Below are 20581 nucleotides of genomic sequence, written 5' to 3'. Positions count from 1 at the left end.
GAATGATGTCTAATAGAAATTGCTTATAAAAAACTTTTTAATTCTCCATTAAACTCTGCTGAAATGCGACAAAACCAATTTTTAATAATTTAAAAACTATAATAAAATTTATTTTTCAATAAAATAGCATTATTTTCATCACCAATAGTCTCTAAAACATTTTTAAACAAATTTTACATTAAATAATTTTTTATAAAACAAATTTGCCCTCTAGTGGTGTTAATTTCAACTAAACATAATTGCCAGCTGTTCGCCCGCGACAATTCCAATAAGTAAACAAAATCCCATGCTTCCTTTGGCTCGGTTTCTGACACCCTTGAAGTTCTACCCTTCGGCAGTCCTACTTTTACCCGTCGTTGGTCAGTATTTTGCCCTAACAATTTTTTACCGTTTGAAAATGATTGAGATCTCCTGCTTTCAAACGCCGTTCGTTAGTTTCCATTTTCTATTATTTTTCAGCCGGCTTGAGTAGCATGGCCAGCGAAGCTTTTGTCAACCTTCCTGAGGTCGACATCGACCCTGACGGCAGGTTCAAATACATCCTGATCAGGGCAACCGACGCCAAGACCAACGAGCAGAAGATGATCGTCCGCGGCTACAAATGGGCCAATTTTCACGGTAGGAAACACTTCTATAAATATCTAAAATAAATTTCTAGAATTTACATTTTTTTTTAATACTTTAAATTGAACCTAAATTACTAAAATCGGTACTAGTCAAGATTATAAAACAAGTTCCACGAAAAAAAAAATAATAATAAAAAAATTAAAAACAGAATAATTAAAAACTCTCCGTAACAGGAAATAATAACAAAAGGGGAAGAGGGCTTGATAACAATAGTTATAGTTATCTTGCAGAGGCTTGGCACACAAAACCTGAGTCATTTTCTTGTGAACTCTTTTGGGTCACAAGAAGAAACTTGAAAAAAAAAATGCTTTTGAAAATATTAAATTAAAAATCTTTACAAAATTATTGTAAAAAATTTTGTGATGAAGAAAAGTTTGGAATTTTTATAATTTCATAAATACTTTTATTTATATCAGAAACGACTTGATCACAATCGAGTAACAAAATACACGCAGCTCAGGGTTTACATTATTATACTTTTATGAGGGGTGCACTCGCCTTCTTCTTTTTATGTCATACATTCACGGTTGACAAGGTTTTGACAAATAGACACACCACTTTTACTCTCAGGACAGTCATTTTGCACCACACGAGAAATCAAAATTTGAGTTATGTATTTTTGATTCGTCGCTATTACAATTACGGGACACATTATAAGAGGAGAAAATCAGATGATCCACTAATAAAGACACTTAATTTACAATTCTTAAAAAAAAAAAAACGATTAGAGTTCAAAAGTTGAGATCACCGCACTTTTTGTTCCAAATAACTGTCTTCTGGTGATTTTTGCGAAGAATAGTTTTTATAAGTTCGCAAGCAATCTGAGGAGGCTAAAGCGAATTTTCACCAAACACTGAAAACAAGCTGTTTGAATTTTATGTGATGTAAAAAATATTCCATCGGATTATCTTTTGCTCTGGGCTCATCCAGTTTCCTGCATTCTCCGGTAATTAATTGACGTGATTTAATTTTCAATAGTTTCTGAAAATTTCATTTTTTTACACTGACATACGAATTACAACAATTTTATCAACAATCCAGCAGCAGCGACGCTTTTCCCGAATTCTATAGATTTGTATGCAGTACAAAAGGCTGGAAAATCGATTTTAGTCTACATACTGTTTTACATTTACATAGTTTCACTTTTATGATGTATTTACCGACACTGAAACAAGCGTATTTTCGTGAGGAGACATGTACATTTTATGACACACTAAAATTTTTAAGCCATCGATTTCAATTCCACGCGCGCAACAACGTTTCGTACAAACCATTTCTTTTATCTGCCCGATCTTTAGTACTTGCTCCAAAAACCCCTTTTGTCTTATCGTTCTCATTTGGCAAATTTATAGACATTGAATTAGTTGAAATTTCAAAGTACTACAAATACAAGATAGTTTTTTTTTTATTTATCTGAAAAATTAGAAAACTGAAGTGAATTTAAAAACAAAATACAATATAAACGACGTTTTAAACAGTTTTCTATTTAATTGAAAATATTTTTAGGTGTCTGTAGGTATTAATTATCAAATATATTAATTTAGCATTATTTATTTAATATAAATAAATGGACAGTAAAAGAGAAAAGAAAAAAAAATTATGTATGCGCTATCTTAAAATTTTTGCCTTCACAATAGTAAAAAACAATTTCCATGGTGAGTGTCTTGTAAAATATTAATTAATTAGAATTAAAGTCATTATAGATGTTCAATTTTGCTTAATTATTTTGGAATAAATAAAAATTACCAGAAACTTTAATAATTTATTAATTTAGATTTATTACAAATAGATAATTGAATTTAACTTAAAAATTAATATGAAATATGAACCTCAAGCGGCATTTAATAAGAAGCTAAAATATCTGATCCAAGTTTAGAAATGGGCAAAATATAAAAAGACTAGAGACATACTAGACGGAAACGAAGAACAATATTCTTCACACAAAGCTGCCACAAATTCTTTGTCATAGAGAGCAACAATACAAACTGTCTCATTATTTAGCACGGTAACCGCAAACATTCACCATAGTTACTCCTCGAGACCAACAACACCCCGGCGGTCAGTACAGGACGTGTAAATATAAATAAGCGTGTGAGTGCTTTTTCGAATCCCAAATTTCAAATTTTAGTGTTCACTTGTGACCAAAATTCAATCTTAAATAATTTTCATTTTGCCGTGTAAGTCAACAAATAGATAAAATTTAAAATTCAAACATGATAATTACTGAAGGTGAGGATAAGAAAGTCTCATTTCCAGTGACTTTTGCACCACTAGGCATGTGTTTGTTAAGTTTTGGAATTTGTTTTCTTCAATTTTTATTTTCTTTCTTTGGGCATCACTTGAATCAAAATATCTGGAAATATTAAATGAATTAGTATAATTTTTTTTCCTTATTAGAAAATGTCAAAGTTCCTTTAAAATATAAGTGTCATTTATAATAGATAATGAAAATTCCAATCAATTATTTTATGCCAAAGAAAATGTGATGATTAGATCCATTTTTGTGGAGAACATGAATTAAAATTATCAAAAATCTTGTGATTTGGAAGTATTTTCAGTGTCAAAGTGTTTGGGAACTTAACTTTTCTAAAACAAAATTTTTGTTTCATTAAAAAAAATGATATACCAACTTAATTTTCAACAAAATGAAAATCGGATTTCAGATTTAATTTTTGGTCATAACAAAGGGGAGGGGGTGACCTCAGCAGTTGGTCTCGCCGCCGGGCTCGATGGTGTCGACGCCAACGGCGGTGGCGCCGATTTTGGCGGGGCGTTCTGGCGGCGCCCGTCGCGGCGCCTCGTCGCTGGACGGCGCCTCGATGGTGGGGGGCGGGAGCGGAGGTGGTTCGGGGGGCATGACCTCGCCCATGTCCTTCTCCTCGGTGGGCAGCAGGGTGAAGGGCAGCTTGACGCTGACCTCGGAGTTCATGGCGCCGACGATCAGCTTGACCTTGCAATAGTAGGTCACGAAAATGGCGAACACGTTTCGCTCCGAGTCGTTGGTGGGCGCGTTGGCGGCGGCGCCGCCCGCCGCCTGGCACCGCGTCACCGTCGACGCCAAACTCGCGCCCGACTTGGTGTACGAGTCCTCGAGGGCGATCCAGTTCTTGGTCGAGCCCTTGGTCGGAAACAGGGTGTACGAGTGGCGCACGCTCGACCCAGGGTTCAGCGGACAGTCCTGCCGGCTGTTCACGGCGGCCACCACGTTTTTGAACTTGCCGTTCGAGAACATGCACACGTCCACGTGTTGAACGATGAAAATCTGAAAAGAAAGAAACTTTAGTCATATTCAAGAGGTTACTTGACAAATAGTTTAAATTGTCAAAATTAAAGTTGATTTTTTAAAAAAAATATAAACTCAATTTGGGATTTTACAGATTTTGAAGACAAAAATTTGGATTAGTGAATTCTGTTAAAATAGGTTTTTTTTATCAGTGATTCATGTTGAACGTTAAATTCTTGCACCTCTTGTATTTTATTCCAAATTTTTAGAGTTGATTAATTAAAATTCGAGACTAGCTTTAGATAAAAATTTTTATAAACTATGCTTTTGTAAAAGTAAAAGTGATTTATTTTTCGATTTGCGTGAGAACACATTAGTCAGTGAGCCGATTTCTAATTCTACCCACACAATTCATCAAAATATAAAATACAAGGATAAAATTTTTTTCCAACAAGAATGAGTTATTTCTCATTTTTAACTTTAAAAGTGCAACAAATTTTATTGATTTATCTTCAACTACGTTGCCTCTATTCAGTGATATTTTTCACGTTGAAAAGTGTTGTCAAGCGTATAAACATATTGACAGAACGCAAATTAATTCCACTGTATGAACGAATGGACCTGTTACGTTTGCCTCTGCTTTTCCCTTCCATGCTTCTATAGGGAAATTTACACGCCTTTGTTACTTCGATCAGTGAGCGTGGGAAGAGAGCAAAGAAAATAAATCAACAGAATGGGAGAAATGCTTGTTAATTCAAACTGGCATGAATAAAAGATAGCGCATTACGCTCTGATACGTTTTGCTGCGCAACACATTTAGACATCAACTTCATTTTTCCCCTTAATGAATTTTTATTTCATTTAACGTTACAAAAGCTAGGACGGGGTAATTTTAATTCAACTATATGTTTAAGTCTTTTTCTGCAAGAGATTATTTCTGAAACACACCATGCAATTTTATTCCTTTTGGAAATTTCAAATACAATTTAATTTTGAGCCAAATAGATAATTACAAATGATTCTTTATTTATATATATTTCCTTCTTTTAGTGAAAATTTCAATTTAAAATTTTTATAACAAAAAGTTTGAGATTACTCGCTTTGCCGTTGATCGCTGTATATTGTAACTTCATCTTTTGACTACAAAACTAAGTTAAATTGCTTCTTTTAACATAAATTGTTCTATATGTAGGCACAAAAAAGTGTTCAAAACCATTTAAAGAATCTCGCAAAGTGCCACTTATTTAATAAACTTAAAAAAAACCTACATTTCAAGGAAAACTTTACAGATTATTTTTCTATCATTATTCAAAACTAAAATTTTATTGAAAATAAAAAATAATACACAACTCACTCCCTTCTCCTTAAAGTGGATTATGAATTTGGTTTTTAAAACTTTCTTGATACGAAAAATTCTCATCATCAAAAGAACAGTTGAAGACGTGGCAAATCGACCGAATGTGCAGAAAAACGAAGCACAAAGAAAAGATGCGCATCAATAAATTCAATTTTCCTCTTTGGGGCGCAACAAATTTCAATTTGGCGTCGAGAGGCTCATCCCCTGCAGGAAATTTACTTAGCAAGTGTGCTGGATGAAGGGAAAAAAATCATAGAGGGGCAGAAGAGGCAATTTCCTGCGTGCGAATCGATTGCATTCTTAAATAAAAAATGTCACTCGCCTTGATTCGTCGCACCGTCTTCCTGCTCTGGTTGAAGATGGACAGTTTGACGTGCACCGGCTCCCCCTGGCGGTAGTGGGCCCGGTCCAGCACGGCCTCGAGGCGCACGCGGCCGTCGCTCAGCATGAACGGCTTCTCGATTGCGGCCCTCGGCGGCGACCCCGAGCCCCGGTGACCCACCCCCACCGGACACCGCTGCAGCACCCGGATCCCCATGCGCACCGTGCACCGCCGGTGCGGCTTCTCCTCCGGCCGGTCCGCTGTTGGCAAAATTTTTCATCAATATCTATCCAAAAGTAAAACAACTAACAAAAATCCAAATATTATAAAATTTTGTTTGTTCTTTGTTTCCTTTAATTGGGACTTTTAAAATTACTCCTTTCTTTTTCTTTTATTCACTCTAAAATCAGTTAATTATATAAATTTATTGTATTATATTTAATGAAACTATTAAATTTATGCGATTTTATTATAAGCCTATTTTCAGATTTTTCAACTATAGCAGACTTTTCAGTAAATTTGGAAATTCGGAATTTATTCCACCTTCATATGTTGTTAGTTGTTACTTGTCCGTAATAGAAAGAAATCATGTTTAATAAAATGAAGATTATATTTTTTAGGGTACAGATTTTTTAATAAATTTTATCGTCGCTTTTGTTTGATAGTTTTTCCTGGTCACAGAAGTTTTTGTGGATTTTTATCTCAACAAACGGGTAATTAATGACAGTGAAACCGGCATGTGAAAAATTTGTTCAAATTTAATTGGTCATTTTGTGTGTAAAATAACAAATTTTTATGAAAACATCACATTTTCCTTGATGAAGCTTTCGGCTATTAAATATTTATAGCTAATTATTATTTAACTTTATATCCTAAGTCAAACAGGTGTTTTCGAAGCGAAGTAAATAAATTAATGTGGAACCAAAGTCCTATGGCCTAAAAAGCTGTGCTGTAAAGCACTCGTTTTGCAAGGCTTTTGCAAATTAATTAAGAGTATCAAAAGTTACGCAAGCATCAATTTGAATTTGAGCGATCACAGTTCGCTGGTATAGCAAAAAGAAGAGAGAGAGCCCCGGTAAGAAGATTACGTGTTTCCGTGAATGCGAATTTTGAAACGGACCTGTCCATCTTTTTCGTGATAATGTTCGTTTGTTTAGTTTGATGAAACACTGAATTGACGCATTCATCGCTCTGAAAAAAAGAGGAATGTGTTGTTGGCCAACCAAATTGAATATAATAACTGATCCGCTGTAAATTTTTTTATGCTTTAGATTTACAGGAAAAGCACTTGTTTGAAAATATCCAGCCAAGAAAATAAAGAATACATAATTATTTTTATTACTTTATTTCAAATATTGAAGGATAACAATTTAAACAATAATTTCTAAAATATATTTAACTATATTTTAATCAATTTAGTTCATATACTAGGGTTAAAATGGACATTTTACTATTTTTAATTTATTTCAAATTAAATTTTTACTTTTTAAATACAATTTTAATTATTGTTTTTAATTTTTTAATCAAATGGAACACCAATAAATGTAATAAACAAGGCTTTTTGCTTATTAGTGAGTCTCTCAGTGTAACTGTGAGTTGTAAAATGACTAATTTAATGCACAATAATCAATTCATAAATTTATTTTGACTTGGAACTATTTTTTAAGGGACAGCGTTTGCTTCAAATATTTATTGTTTATTTTAAAGTGATGCCTCCATAACAAAAATATATTTCATTGAACTCCAACCCTAACCGATTTTTTCATTTCTTTCCATTCCTGTTCACAAGAGATATATTAATCTCGACTTGCATGCAAAAGAAACTCGCTTTCAATCAATACGCAAGCAAAAAATCTGTCTACATATTTCTTGCGACTTCTTGAATATATCATGAATTGCTTTACTCATTGAAAAGAGTGGCGGTCTCACCGAATCTCAATATCACAAAAGAGGAAAATTTCCAGTCGGCGGCTCCTTTGTTGTGCCGGTCACTAGAATGCTATGTGCAAAATCGCATATACGCGTATTTCCTTTCCTTTTTCTGGAGGCGCGGCCCTGCGAGGCGGAAGTAATTGCCGCCCTACCCAGAATTGATCCGTCGAAAGATTGGCTTTGTGCCGTGCAAGTTTCTTGCACACAGTTGTGCCCCAGGGGATAATGAATGAATCGGGGCCGGCCGCTTAATTAAATTGGCCGCCCAAAGTTTGCGGAATGCCGGTTGTCGAACTTCTTCAGTTTGTCAAGTGATATCAAAAGTTTTGGTCTTCTTTGAGATCAGATCAAACATAACAACTTTGAATTCTGCAAAAGCGGAGAGTTAATAAAAATCTAGGCGTTGTTTTGTAAAAGGATCAATATATTAATTAAAAACTAAATTGAATATCATCAAAATTCAAAAATCAAAAATAATATTTCAAAGCTGGAATAACGTTTGAAATTTTTGGTGAAAGGTCAGCTTAAATCTGGCTAGTCTTTGGTTTTGTTGAATATTAAATGCAAAAAACACTCTAAAAATTATTCAAATATCTCACTTATCTAGAATTATAATTTATATAAATTAATAAAAAACGACGCCAAAAAAGTGAAAAAAATTTAAAAATCTAAGACGTTTGTGAAAAGATACGTTTTTGCCAAATTTAAAATATGTTTTTTTTTTTCATTAATTAGATTACTTTTTACTTTAGAGATAAATTTATTTGACTTTTATAAAACTAACGAACTGACCACTCTAGCCGTCTCTCAACTACTCTACTTAAAATTAAATATTAATCCCGCTTCATCTGGCAATAGTGCAAACGCGCCTTCACTTTTTTGTCTATTGACCTAATCAGTTATAATAATTGGCTCAATGAAATCAAATATGAATGAAATAAGTCCGAATATCGCAACTCTGTTTTATGTCGAGGCCAATAGAAAAAAGCATCAGTCGCGATGAGGAGATCGATGGAGCAATTTGAACGGCACTATTTGCGTCGTGTGGGTGTCCGGCAGCTCAACCCTTATGCAACGCGGGTGTAAATAATAAATAGACGAAGGTAAAAGCCGCACGTTCTTGGGCAGGTGTCACGTCGAATTGCAACAACTCACCGACAAAGGCTCTAACGTCATAGCTGGTGCCGATGGGGGCCCCGTTGTATTCCTTGGCGGGCACTAGTTGAACACTGGGTGGTGCGATCGGCGTCACTTCGAGGCAAAACGGATATGCATTGGGACCCAGTCTTTTCACTAACGCCTCCTGCGAAAATAGAGAAAATTATTTTTGTAAACCTTATTTACCTCTGAGAGATGATTTTAATTGCGTATATATTGCTTTATATTAAGTTCAGCAATAATGTCGTGTTCAAATTTCAAATTAAGGAAGTTTTCAATAGGTCAAATTTGAAAAAGATATTCCTTATATTGATTATAATAATTTTTGTCTCTTGATGATACCAGAAGCATGATAACTTCAAATCACACAAAAAACTCGGCCGAGAAATCAACCATCTAACAATAAGATGTTTTTATATTGTATTATAACAAATTTGCTCATAAATTATTGATTTTTGTTTTGAAAACTTCTCAATACATAAAAATAAACCCACATGCAACTATTTTTGAGTTATAAATACAGTTTCCTTCACAATTAAATCGCAGTTTTAATTATGCTTTGTAAAACATTTCAAATTTACACAAAATATTTATTATTACTATTACGATTGACAATTTAACAAGAATCCGCAAATCTGTAATTAGTTTTATTACTTGTAATTAATTTTCTGAACACAACTCAAAAATAAAATATTTAAAAAATAAAATAAATTTATTTAAAAAAAAAATATCCATAGAATTATTTTGAATTTTAATTTTTGCCTAGAGTGCTTACTAGAGTATTAAAAACGTAGCTCTAAATTTTTTATTGTATTCTTTATATTCTACAGTGGCTTTTGTACAATACTAGTATTTAAAACTTGATAAAATAATATCAATTATATTAATTAAATTAAATTTTTTAGTAAAGCATAAGCACGTCCTTCATCTTTTATATTGGTAACATTTTTAACTTTTTAACAATAAAATGAATTGACTCGTGCACCACTTCAGTACAATTTTCATCTTGATATTTATAAAAAAATCTCGTTTTCTTAGAATCAATTTTATTTTTACGCTGATGAACCAAAAGCGACGACAACAGCAAACAACCAATCTGCAAATTCTCATTTCGTGTTATGAATAAAAAAAATGTGTAGGAATTGATCTGCGATTTGAATGGTCTTCCCTGGCCCTGGGGGGTTGCCTATTCAATCGGAAAGGAAAACTCTGTGTAGCGGAAATTCTTGGCTGCTTCGAGGAAGGGTGTGCCCGTTGGGTAAACAACGAAATCAAGCGGGAGCGCCGAAAGAAGGGCATTATTAAAAAAAAAAGCGAGAGATGTTTCTCCCGAGGGACGCTCTCAACGAAATGTGCTGTCTAATGTTGGCCAAGGTATTATTTCGCGTTGCATCCATCGCTGATGGGGAGGTTCGATCGCAAGAAGCGGCGCCCGAGAGCCCCTGAATGGCGAATTAGGGCTGCCTTGCGAGCCGCATCAAGAGCAACCACTTATTGATTTCTTCTTTCGCCCTCAGTCGTCATTATTTCCCTTTCTGGTGAAACGACTTCCGCATAAATACTAGGTGTGATTATCGGTTATGGGAATTTCCAATCAAACATTAAACAATTCATTAACTGGAAAAAAATGTCCTCCAAGAAAATATTGTCAAATCAATTTTTATTTTGCATAACAATAATAGGGAAAATTAAAATCCGTAAAAAATTTATGACATTAAAATGAATGCCAATTTAATCTAAATATTTAAAAATATAGTCAAACGGGTTTCCATTGTAAGTACGTACAACAAAGTCGTGTGCACATATTTGGAATCGGAAAGCTAAGATTGCCACAATGAATAAACAAAAAAATGATTTCCATCGCTAGTCTATTAATAAAGACGATTTTATTGAATTATAAATTAATAGGGAAAATAATCATCAAATTTGGTATTTCTGACAATGAGGCTTGGAAATTTTCTTTGTTCTACAGCAAAATTATTTGAAAACTTGCCTTTAAATATTTTTTCATAGTTGTTAAAAAATAAATTTTACTGCAATTATTTTTACTATATATTCTTCTCGATCAATAAAGACAATTTTGTAATTTGAAAAGAGAAGAAAGGGTTTTAAACTACAGAAGATGTCTGCTAAAACGTCCGATATAACAAAAGAGACTCGGCCCATACGCAAAACCCATTAAAATTCATAGAAATAAGCAGAAATAAGTAATATTTCATCGTGTGACTGCATTACTATAGATTTCAGGTTGCGATTGTGTTTCGTTTCACCTGCTAGGAAACGGATGTTGTTATTGATCGTTCGAATATGCATGAGTCAGATTTTTATGTATGTATTTATTGCTGCGTCTGCTGATGAGAGAGGGTTTGTCTTTTGATAAACAACGCAGTCATTTTCGCGAGTGATTGTGCTGGATTCACTCTCTGTGTATTTGCGAACGTGACGTCACGTGACATGCACTTGAACGCCGGCCGCTTTTATCACCGCGATTCGGTGTCATCCCCTACTTGAACCGTGCAGGATGCGGTGCTTTTGGATGGTGTTTGTTTTGTTGGGTGGATGCAAAGTGTGCTTCACAAACAAAAACGAAAACAAACAAACGTACACAAAAATTGAAGTTGATTCTTTCCAATTGTTTGCAAACGTGTATTGAAAAATGAGAATAGCTCTCACAGTCAAATTTAACATTTTAATTGTTTTATTATTTCTTTAAATATGGGTATCACTACAGGTTGTGTAACATTGTTAGCCCAAAAATTAAATTATTACTTTACATTAATAAGATACAATCTGTTTAAAGAATTGTCCCAGAAAGAAAATAGAAATACATTTCTGATCATAAGAATAAGTAAAAAAAAAAAATTTAATTGCTCTTTGCAGTTTCCATGAATATGAAAAATTTACTTTTCATTTATTCAAGCGTTTTGCCGCGTTCTATCGGTTTGAAATGTTGGCAGAATTCGATCAGCCAGAATTGTTCGTGTTTACCGGTGAATGATTTGATTTTGTGCTGACTGAGGTATATAATTAATTCTGCGATTCAAATTGCAAATCACGCCGTGTTTGTTTTGTGTTGCGCCCTGTTTATTGATTGCAACAACATATAAATGCTCTCGCAAAGATAATGCGAACATGATGCGCATTAGTATCAAATGTCAGCAAGGCTGAAATCAAGCTTTGAGCCGATAAAAGCTCTGCTTTCGGAACGTAATGTCAGTACAAATAGTCGTCAAATAGTGCGCATTGTTTTAGATAAACAAGCTTTAAGCAGCTCCGGGCGCAAAACCACATAATTGGAGATCAACTTGCTCTCAAAGGAAAAACACGTCTGGAATTTAACAAAAAGCGAGTAAATGAATATTTACCTTTTTGTAAATACACTAAAAGCAAATTTCAATAAATCAAAATAATATTAGCTGTATGACGAATCATACATATTGCTAAGTGAGGGGTGGTGAGGGGAAATATGTTGTTTATGTAAGCAAACTTAGACCCTATTAATATTTATAACTAAAGTAATATCAATTAAAATCAAATATAAAACAACAACAGAAGATAATATTCATGAATCATTGAAATTTATTAAGTTAGTGATAACCAATGATAATAAAGAAGTACGTAACTCCCATTCTCGCAAATCAAAACTTAAAAATGAATTGTTAAAAGTAAATGAAAATAATAAATATTAAATTTTTCAGAATTTCTTCCTCTACACCCACAGTAAAGAACACAATCAGAGTAAACATTTTAGGGTAGTCGCAAGAAATACAATTTTTTTTTTTTAATTCACTTTAATTAATTGCAGATACAAATTATAAATTTAATCTAATTAATTAAAAATTTGTTGCTTGGGTTTGTCTAAATCCTTGTGCAAAGTTGTTATAATTTAAGTAAACCTCTCTGACGTTCTACTCAAATATGTATTGAGAAAAAAAACACCTGTCACCAAGCAACGTCATCAAGTGTCACATAATATGAAATTCATTTTATTGATAATGAGTAGAAATAATATCATTGAGAGAGTAGCACTTGAGCTCGAATTAATTTAAATTAAGGAAAGTGCTTATTTTTGCAACGCAAGTTCAGTCATGCTGAAGGAAGGTGAAATGAGCAATCCGAAAAGCCACTTGATTTTTCACTCAAATATAATTTGATTTCAGTTCTTTGATTTCACATGGTATCAATATCAACTCTTTGAATGAATTGAGCAGATAAATTAATTTGAACTGCGTGCTTCTAAATTTGCTCTAGAAATCAATGCACAAGCAACTAGAAATAGCTACTAAATTTTTAATACCAAAATCATGGGATTTCCTTTGATGAAAAGATGGAAACACATTTCAGCTGAACATTTTCATCAGATATTTCCTCAATCTTTTCAACCAGGTGGAAAATGAAATGAACCAGCTTAAGACTTTTTACAATTCAATAGTTTCTTTTAGAAATTGTTCGAGAAACCGTTATTGCTTTTTCAATCTCAAACGAGATTATATAGTGATTGAGTTTCCAAGAAAATTCGGCATTTTTATCATCCACCATAATTGCATTTTCACCGTTTATTTTTCGCAGGCGCTTTAATACTGCGCCGCTCGTCGCGAAGGTCGCGCGGGAAGCATATCCAAAACAAACACGGTTAATTAAATGGAAATGATCAAATCCGCTGCTCAACGTGATCTCACCTGCGTGCGTCACTTTAGGCGCCGATGTTTTCAAAATGAATTTTGCTCTGCAGAGAAGAGCGAGAGAGTTAATCTTTCTTCAGCGAGCAGAGGCCGGATTAGGCGGTTGTTTGCACAACAAACAAACTCGGCTCGGTTACGACCCGGGCCCGCGCCGAGGGCAACTTAATTAGCGAGGCTTATCATTTACACTCACCTGCAGCGGAGTAATTTCTTGAGCGAGTTTGTCGGGCGATGTGGGCCCAGGATACAGCCTGCTCAGAGACATGACGGCTTCGTTGCAGAAACGCAATCCCATCACCTCCTCGTCTTCGCGGCCGTACCTGAAGGTTAGGGTCACCTGGCCATAAACCTGCCACACAAAAATAAAATATAAATTTTGTTAAGAAATTCGATCAATTTGGATATTTCTTTTATTTCTTTTGTAAAATATCAGTAAATTATCTAATCCTATTAAATGAGATTAATAAGCGATTGTTTTGTCCAAAAATTAATTTTTTTTTGTACTTACTAATATTGCGATATTTTCTTCTCTCATAAACATTTAAGCAATTAATATTATTAGTATCTCATCTCAATAATTGACTTGAACTCTCAGCCCTACTAATAATTTTTTATATAAGATCTAATTCTATCTCTTAAGTAGACTCCCAGTGTCAAAAATGGTGAAACAATCAATTTCAGACAAAATTTAGTTAAATTATTGTATCAATTTTACAAATGAACAATTAATTTAGTAAGAAAGATAAATTGCAGTAGTACGTAATTTTTGTCCGATTGATTGAAATTATTTTTAGCCTTTTATCAAAGATTGTGAACGAAATTGAAACGAACTTACCTTTCTATCTTGAACGTAAGTGGGATCGACCAGCAGGACGCCATACAGTTTATCGACCCGCGATTCTGAAATGACCAGGTCCCTGCTGCTGAGGTAGAGCGTGATTTTGTTATTGGGTGCGCACTTCTTGAATACCCTGCGAACAAAACACGCACGTTATGTATTAATTATACGCAAGTGCAATCTCATTAAGCGACAGCTTTCATGTCTCGGTGAGAATTATTATTTCAGCCGAATGCAATTACGAGCGAGTCGGCGTTAATCTCATATTAAATTATGCCTCCATTTACGATTCATGCGAGAGAGCAGGTAGACGGATGAAGCTCCTTAGCCTTAATTGGAAAGTGCAATGGATTAATGCTGCGAGTCTCGAGTGCAGGCCTACTTTCCGCGCAATTCAGTGCAGAAAACGTGTTGCGTGTGAATTACGTCTCCTTGCCGCCCCTGACCACAGCCTGATGCAAAGAAGTAGTGTTGACCCAGATCTTTATGCAAATGGAGTTCGATACCAAAGATCGATTAGAAAAAACTCTGAGCAAAGCTGGATAGGGTCGGAAAAATCCTGAACAATCATAATGAACATTTTTTTTCACTTATTTTAACAAAAAATTTATGAAAAAATTAAAAAATTTAATGACTGAATTTAAATTTTGACGATGCCACAAATGACTAATTTATTTATGGCCAATTGATTGCGGTAATAGTTCAGAAATCACTAAACTGACTTGTTATTTATGTACCTTCTCATAAATAGAATTGAATTTGATTAATTATAGCCTAATAAATAAATAAATGATTCAGCAGGTGAATATATTAAATAAATACAGCGACAATACCATTTACTCTACGCTTGAAAATTATAATTTATTCTGGATGAAATATTCACATTTGCATTGAACGTTGCTGTGACTTATCTTTTGTTACTTTTTAAATAGGACCAAAAAGATTTTGTTTATATTTTTAGGGACAAGTAAAGAAATGAAAAATTGTTTCTCCAATTTCTGTTTAACTTTTTTTTTTTTTTACAATTTTTGAAAACATTTGCGTATTCTTTAATCAATGCAATCAGTTTTGGCTTGGACCATAGTATTTGAACCATATATTGTTTCAATGATATTACATTTTATGAAGTTTAGAGCTGAGCAATTATAGCAAGAAAATGTACAAACAAGGCGATGTGTCATTTGAAGTCGCCTTGAACTATTATTATTATTCAACCTACCTAAACATTAATAAAAATTTTATAAAACACAATCATTGAAAAAGAAAATCATTATTTTTTCATTATGAATTTCAATTTCATTTTGTACAGATGTCGGGCTTATGAAATAAAATTACAAATTTATTAATAAATAAACGTTAAAAAAAACTTATATTGTTGCAAAGACATTTTTTAAATTAAAATATTGTAAATTTTAAATAATTAAACTTGCATCAAAATTTTCAATCTTCCTTAAAAGTTATTATTGGTAGAATTAAATCTAAACGGGATTTATAATACAATTTATTCAGCGTATATACGCGATCCTCTAAAATTAAGAAAGGCATTCTTGACCTTGTCACTGTCCTCTCCTGATTCTGTTAATTAGCCTACATTTACCATGTTTTCTGCTGCCCTTTATGATCTGAATTAAGTTTTAATGAGAACTGCCGACAAAGAGTGTGTAAAACCGACACTATGTGAGTCCTTTGTCATGTGCCTTCATTTTGCCTAGTAATCATCTGACTGTATTTCTACACGTGAGTTTTAATAAGCCACAGGCTCACACCAACAGCACGGATTTCTATGTGAAAAAAATAATGATTAAAATCTCGGATTTGGCAAAAGACGCGTTGTGAGCGTAATTATTAATTGAGTGCGGAAGGCCGAAAAAGCACGTTTTTATTTTCGCTTCGTTACCCGAACAGCAAAATAATAATGAGGGCACGCGACTTCTCCAACACACACTCACGGGCGGAAAAGTCGCCGGAGGCGCGAGAGCTGTGCGCCGAGTGTTTTGCCAGGTTGTCTCCGCAGGTGCTCCGGCATTTCTGGCTTCTGACGAGAACGACCAAGAGAAAGAGAGGAGATTAAAATCCGGTGAGCTTCTTTGACGCATCTCGGAACGCTTTAAAATTTCCGTACACGTGCGATAACGCAGAGGACAGTGCGAGAAAGAAGATCAAAGAGGACCGTATTTAAAGGGTCGTTGAAAGCAGAGGTTGAGTCAGTTGATTTATTTTGATCGCTGCTCGACGACGTTGCTGTAAGAAACTGTTGGCAGGCAATCGAGTTTTATCCTCAAAGAAAACATTCATAAAGGAGAATTCTGAAGGGTTTTTTTTATCAAGAATTTAAGCAAGCCTTGAAAATATTTACTAATCAAAAATTATGGCAATTTAAAAAAAGCATAAAACTTTAATTTGCTTTTTTTAGCAAAAGCCAAACCATTAATTTAAAAAGAAGTTACAATTCAAACTTTCTTTTTAAACCTGCAGATGAAAATATGAAGTTAAAAAAAGTTTTTTTTATTCCAGGAATGTTAGTTTAGCATATTTTTATTACTTCTTTTCCAATTTTTTTTTTCTTAATAAATTACAAATTACTATTTGCAATAAAACTCTACAAAGAAAAAAAGTTGTTTCCAGTGTGAACAAAAGCAATAACAATGAATTGATGCTTTCGCATCTTAAGCAATACATTTTCCTAATTCGATTAATTTAAAATGGTTTTTTTTCTATATCTTTTTTTCATTCTTAATTAACTCTGAAAACCTTGTGCTATCTTCCTTGAGCCTTTTTGCGAGTTGATTAGCATCAGTCGCACACTGCCCCGGTTTGCTCCTCACATCACACGTCACTTCCCACATTCGACTCGTTGGCGTCTTAATCCACCCACCCTGGCAACATCAAATAACTAATTACCGTGTTCGGCGCATTTACACAAAGTGAAAGACGCGCCCCCGGGCCGCATTTATCCGATTTAGCAGGCAAACCAATTAAAAGTTGGGGCTAAACGCGTGCGGCGCCACAATTTTTTCAATATTGCGTCAAAGGGACGCCCCGGGGCAGTTGGATTAGCGGCGACACAGGAACTCTTTTAGGCCACCCCTAAAAGCTGCCCCTTTTTATCGGCTCGTCCGAAATAATCGCGATAATTTCGCAAAGTGTCACAAACACGCGAGCGGCCAGAGCCGGAACAAATTTAAACTTAGCCTGAGTTTGATACAGCAGAGTAAACAAGGGACCTGTCAAAGTGTTTTTGTGCTGCTGGCACATTTCACAAGGTATGTTTTTTTTAAATGCCTACTTTACGTGTTTTGACGAAGTTTGTATTTTATTTTTAGAGTTTTAAGGAAAACTCAACAATGAAATATTTTTACCATTATTATTGTTGCTCTTTGTCTAATTATTACGGTCCCATTATTTTGAATCCAATTAAAGTTTTCGTCTTTTTCAATAAATATATTTTTAATTTTTATAGTTAAGCCAAGGCAATTGCCCGCCTAGAATAAAGTAGAGTCAGTACTAGCAGGTTAGCGAAAGTTAGAAAATATCAACTTTTCATCAATTTTATGAACATCCATTTACTTTGTTGCACAATTTCACAAGGCAATCAGCCACGTCCAATTAGCCTTGGGCGACTTCTTGAACCTCTTTCTTTGTCTCGCGAGCACTCATTTGGATTTTTGATATTTCATATCCCGCGCTGACGTTCCATCAGAAAATCTAGAGCGGATCCGCGTGCATGTTGGCAATGTTCGTTATTCAAATACGCCGTTGATTAAAAGCGCGCGCGTGCTCAGCGAACATGAGTTTGCCTGCGTTTGTTAACTTTCGCGCATGTTTTCAATGAAAACAAGCACGTCTACTTTACATGAGCATTAATCACGATTAAATTAAATTAATTTAGGCACAACGTTCCGAACAACAACGTGTCTATAAAGTGGGTGCTTTTAGCAAAGGCACTATTAACATTTTTTGTTTTCTAACGTTTGAGTAAAATGGAAATGTTATTTTACTTTTTAAGTAAAATACACATATATTTATTTTACTTTTTACTCTACTTTATTTATTCTGATTTTAAATTATATTGATTAAAAGCAGCAAAAAGCAGCATATCCTCAATTAACATTTTTAATCTAAACTTCCACAAGAAATTTACAAAGCACACACTCGCACTAACTAATTAACAACATTCCCTTCCTTGACAAGAAGATATTTTGAATGAAACTAAATTAATCTATGCAAAACGACATCAAACGAAATTATGCAATTAAATAAAATACAATTTCCAATACATTAAAACCAGATTTTCCAGAATAATTACTTCAAATTTTTAATTTTATAAGGGACAAAAACATGTCATGTTAACCTCCAATTTTTGAAATATTAATTGTATTTCAGCGCCTGAATAATTTTAATTATCCACAAATGACAATAAAATATATAAAAAAAAATTATTATCAAAGAAGGTTAAAACTTGATTTATCATTTTTAATTTTACATGGAACGTAATTATTATAACAAAAGTTTGGAATTAATGCTCAAGCCTTCAGATTGGTCGTATAATAGGCTTTGGAGCCCCCATTCAAATTCGAGTTTCGCAAAATTCAAAGCAAATATTGCCGTCGAGGATCTTGAACAAAAGATTTGCTTTCCCCGGGCGCATCAAATCCAACAAAGACAAACACAGAACTTCTCATCATGCGTGTTCTATTATACTGTACTTTGTGGGCTGGAGAGCGAGGGATCTCTTGATGCTCCTCTAATACATCAACGTCCTACGAGTGGATGGGCGCTGGACAAACATCATTGCAGCCGGCCGAGAGATTGCTTGCGCTTATCACAAGAGATTTCCACCCCTGACACCTTTCAAGCCAAAGCACAGGTCGGTTGGCAAGGGGTCGTGGATTTATTTGCAAAAAATCAGGTGAAAAGAACACAAAATTTGACGGATTTTGGCGTGGAAAAAACTCGGAAAAGTCAAAAGCTTTCTCGGAAAAACGCTACTGTAGTTTCAACTTAAAAATGGAATATCTCGGGTTCTAATTGAGATACAGAAATGCGGCTAGCACCAAAAATTTTCTTTTTACCTCCTCTTCAATCCTGAGGGGTCAAATAATCCAGAGGTCAAAGGTCAAGGTCATTTTTCAGGGGTCACAAGTACAAAAAAAATTCTAGCAAAAATATGCCACCTTCGATTGGGCTGAAATTTTTTTCTAAGATAGTCCCAACATGTAGGAACAACATATTAAAAATTCAGAATGGCATATTTTTTAGATTTTTTATAAAAAAATCACAAAGGTAAAAAAACGTGAATTTTTCGTATTTTGCCAATGGTCGGATATTGATTTTGAGAATTTTTAAGAAATTTTTTGAAAATTTAGAAATGTTTTGTCAATAAATAAATAAATTTACCCATTTTAGATACGTACTTCCTCAAAATAAATTTTTGATCATGGGCAAAATGCGAAAAATTCACGTTTTTTTACCTTTGTGATTTTTTTATAAAAAATCTAAAATATATGCCATTCTGAATTTTTAATATGTTGTTCCTACATGTTGGGACTATCTTAGAAAAAAATTTCAGCCCAATCGAAGGTGGCATATTTTTGCTAGAATTTTTTTTGTACTTGTGACCCCTGAAAAATGACCTTGACCTTTGACCTCTGGATTATTTGACCCCTCAGGATTGAAGAGGAGGTAAAAAGAAAATTTTTGGTGCTAGCCGCATTTCTGTATCTCAATTAGAACCCGAGATATTCCATTTTTAAGTTGAAACTACAGTAGCGTTTTTCCGAGAAAGCTTTTGACTTTTCCGAGTTTTTTCCACGCCAAAATCCGTCAAATTTTGTGTTCTTTTCACCTGATTTTTTGCAAATAAATCCACGACCCCTTGCCAACCGACCTGTGCTTTGGCTTGAAAGGTGTCCCCTGCTCTTGTAATACATTTTACGCCCTTTCCCGCGAATAAAGCACCTCATATAATGCGTTATTTTCCGCCTAATCTTAAACTTTAACAACGGACAAACGAGCTAAAAAAAATCACAAAAATAGTGCATTGAAACTATGAATCTATTAAAAAAATAACTAATTTATAAAAATTAAAAATAAAGCGTATGAAACAATACATAGTAAATTAATTATTATTCTGAATAAATTCTTATTTTTAAATTATTTTATTTTTGTTAAATTTACAATTAATTAATATAATATTTATTTTTATTTTGCTACTTTTTATATCATATTGTTTATTGTATTGTTTTTCATATTAAAATAAATTTTGATTCTCTTTATTACATGATTTACGACTGGTACAAGCATCAATCAACTTAAATAAATAACATATTTCTGCCCAATTGTCGGCCAAGATAATTAGTTTCATTGGCAGATCAATAATAAATATAATTTAATAAGCATTTCTTATTATCGCTTATTATTTCATGTCTGTTATCCTTTTTAA

The 20581-nt window shown here is 33.8% G+C and overlaps 2 protein-coding genes across 2 annotated transcripts in view; one reads left to right on the top strand and one right to left on the bottom strand.

The window, feature by feature from the left end:
* The first annotated feature begins 229 nt into the window (after window positions 1–229).
* The window catches only part of LOC132201022 (14 kDa phosphohistidine phosphatase-like), a 60574-nt gene continuing 40222 nt past the window's right edge, over window positions 230–20581 (top strand). The window contains exons 1-2 of the mRNA XM_059626883.1: window positions 230–359; window positions 460–618. Coding sequence (XP_059482866.1) covers window positions 287–359; window positions 460–618 — 232 coding nt within the window. The 5' untranslated portion in view covers window positions 230–286. The remainder of the gene's footprint in view (window positions 360–459; window positions 619–20581) is intronic.
* LOC132201020 (arrestin homolog) overlaps window positions 1015–20581 on the bottom strand; it is a 45600-nt gene continuing 26033 nt past the window's right edge. The window contains exons 3-7 of the mRNA XM_059626880.1: window positions 14137–14272; window positions 13495–13650; window positions 8617–8764; window positions 5530–5789; window positions 1015–3889 (exon numbers count right to left, since the gene is read on the bottom strand). Of these exons, the coding sequence (XP_059482863.1) occupies window positions 3329–3889; window positions 5530–5789; window positions 8617–8764; window positions 13495–13650; window positions 14137–14272 (1261 nt within the window). The 3' untranslated portion in view covers window positions 1015–3328. The remainder of the gene's footprint in view (window positions 3890–5529; window positions 5790–8616; window positions 8765–13494; window positions 13651–14136; window positions 14273–20581) is intronic.

This window comes from Neocloeon triangulifer, unplaced genomic scaffold (assembly GCF_031216515.1).
Source record: "Neocloeon triangulifer isolate White Clay Creek 2 clone unplaced genomic scaffold, ASM3121651v1 ptg000014l, whole genome shotgun sequence".
Taxonomy (NCBI): domain Eukaryota; kingdom Metazoa; phylum Arthropoda; class Insecta; order Ephemeroptera; family Baetidae; genus Neocloeon; species Neocloeon triangulifer.
This window is presented reverse-complemented; position numbering and strand designations above follow the sequence as displayed.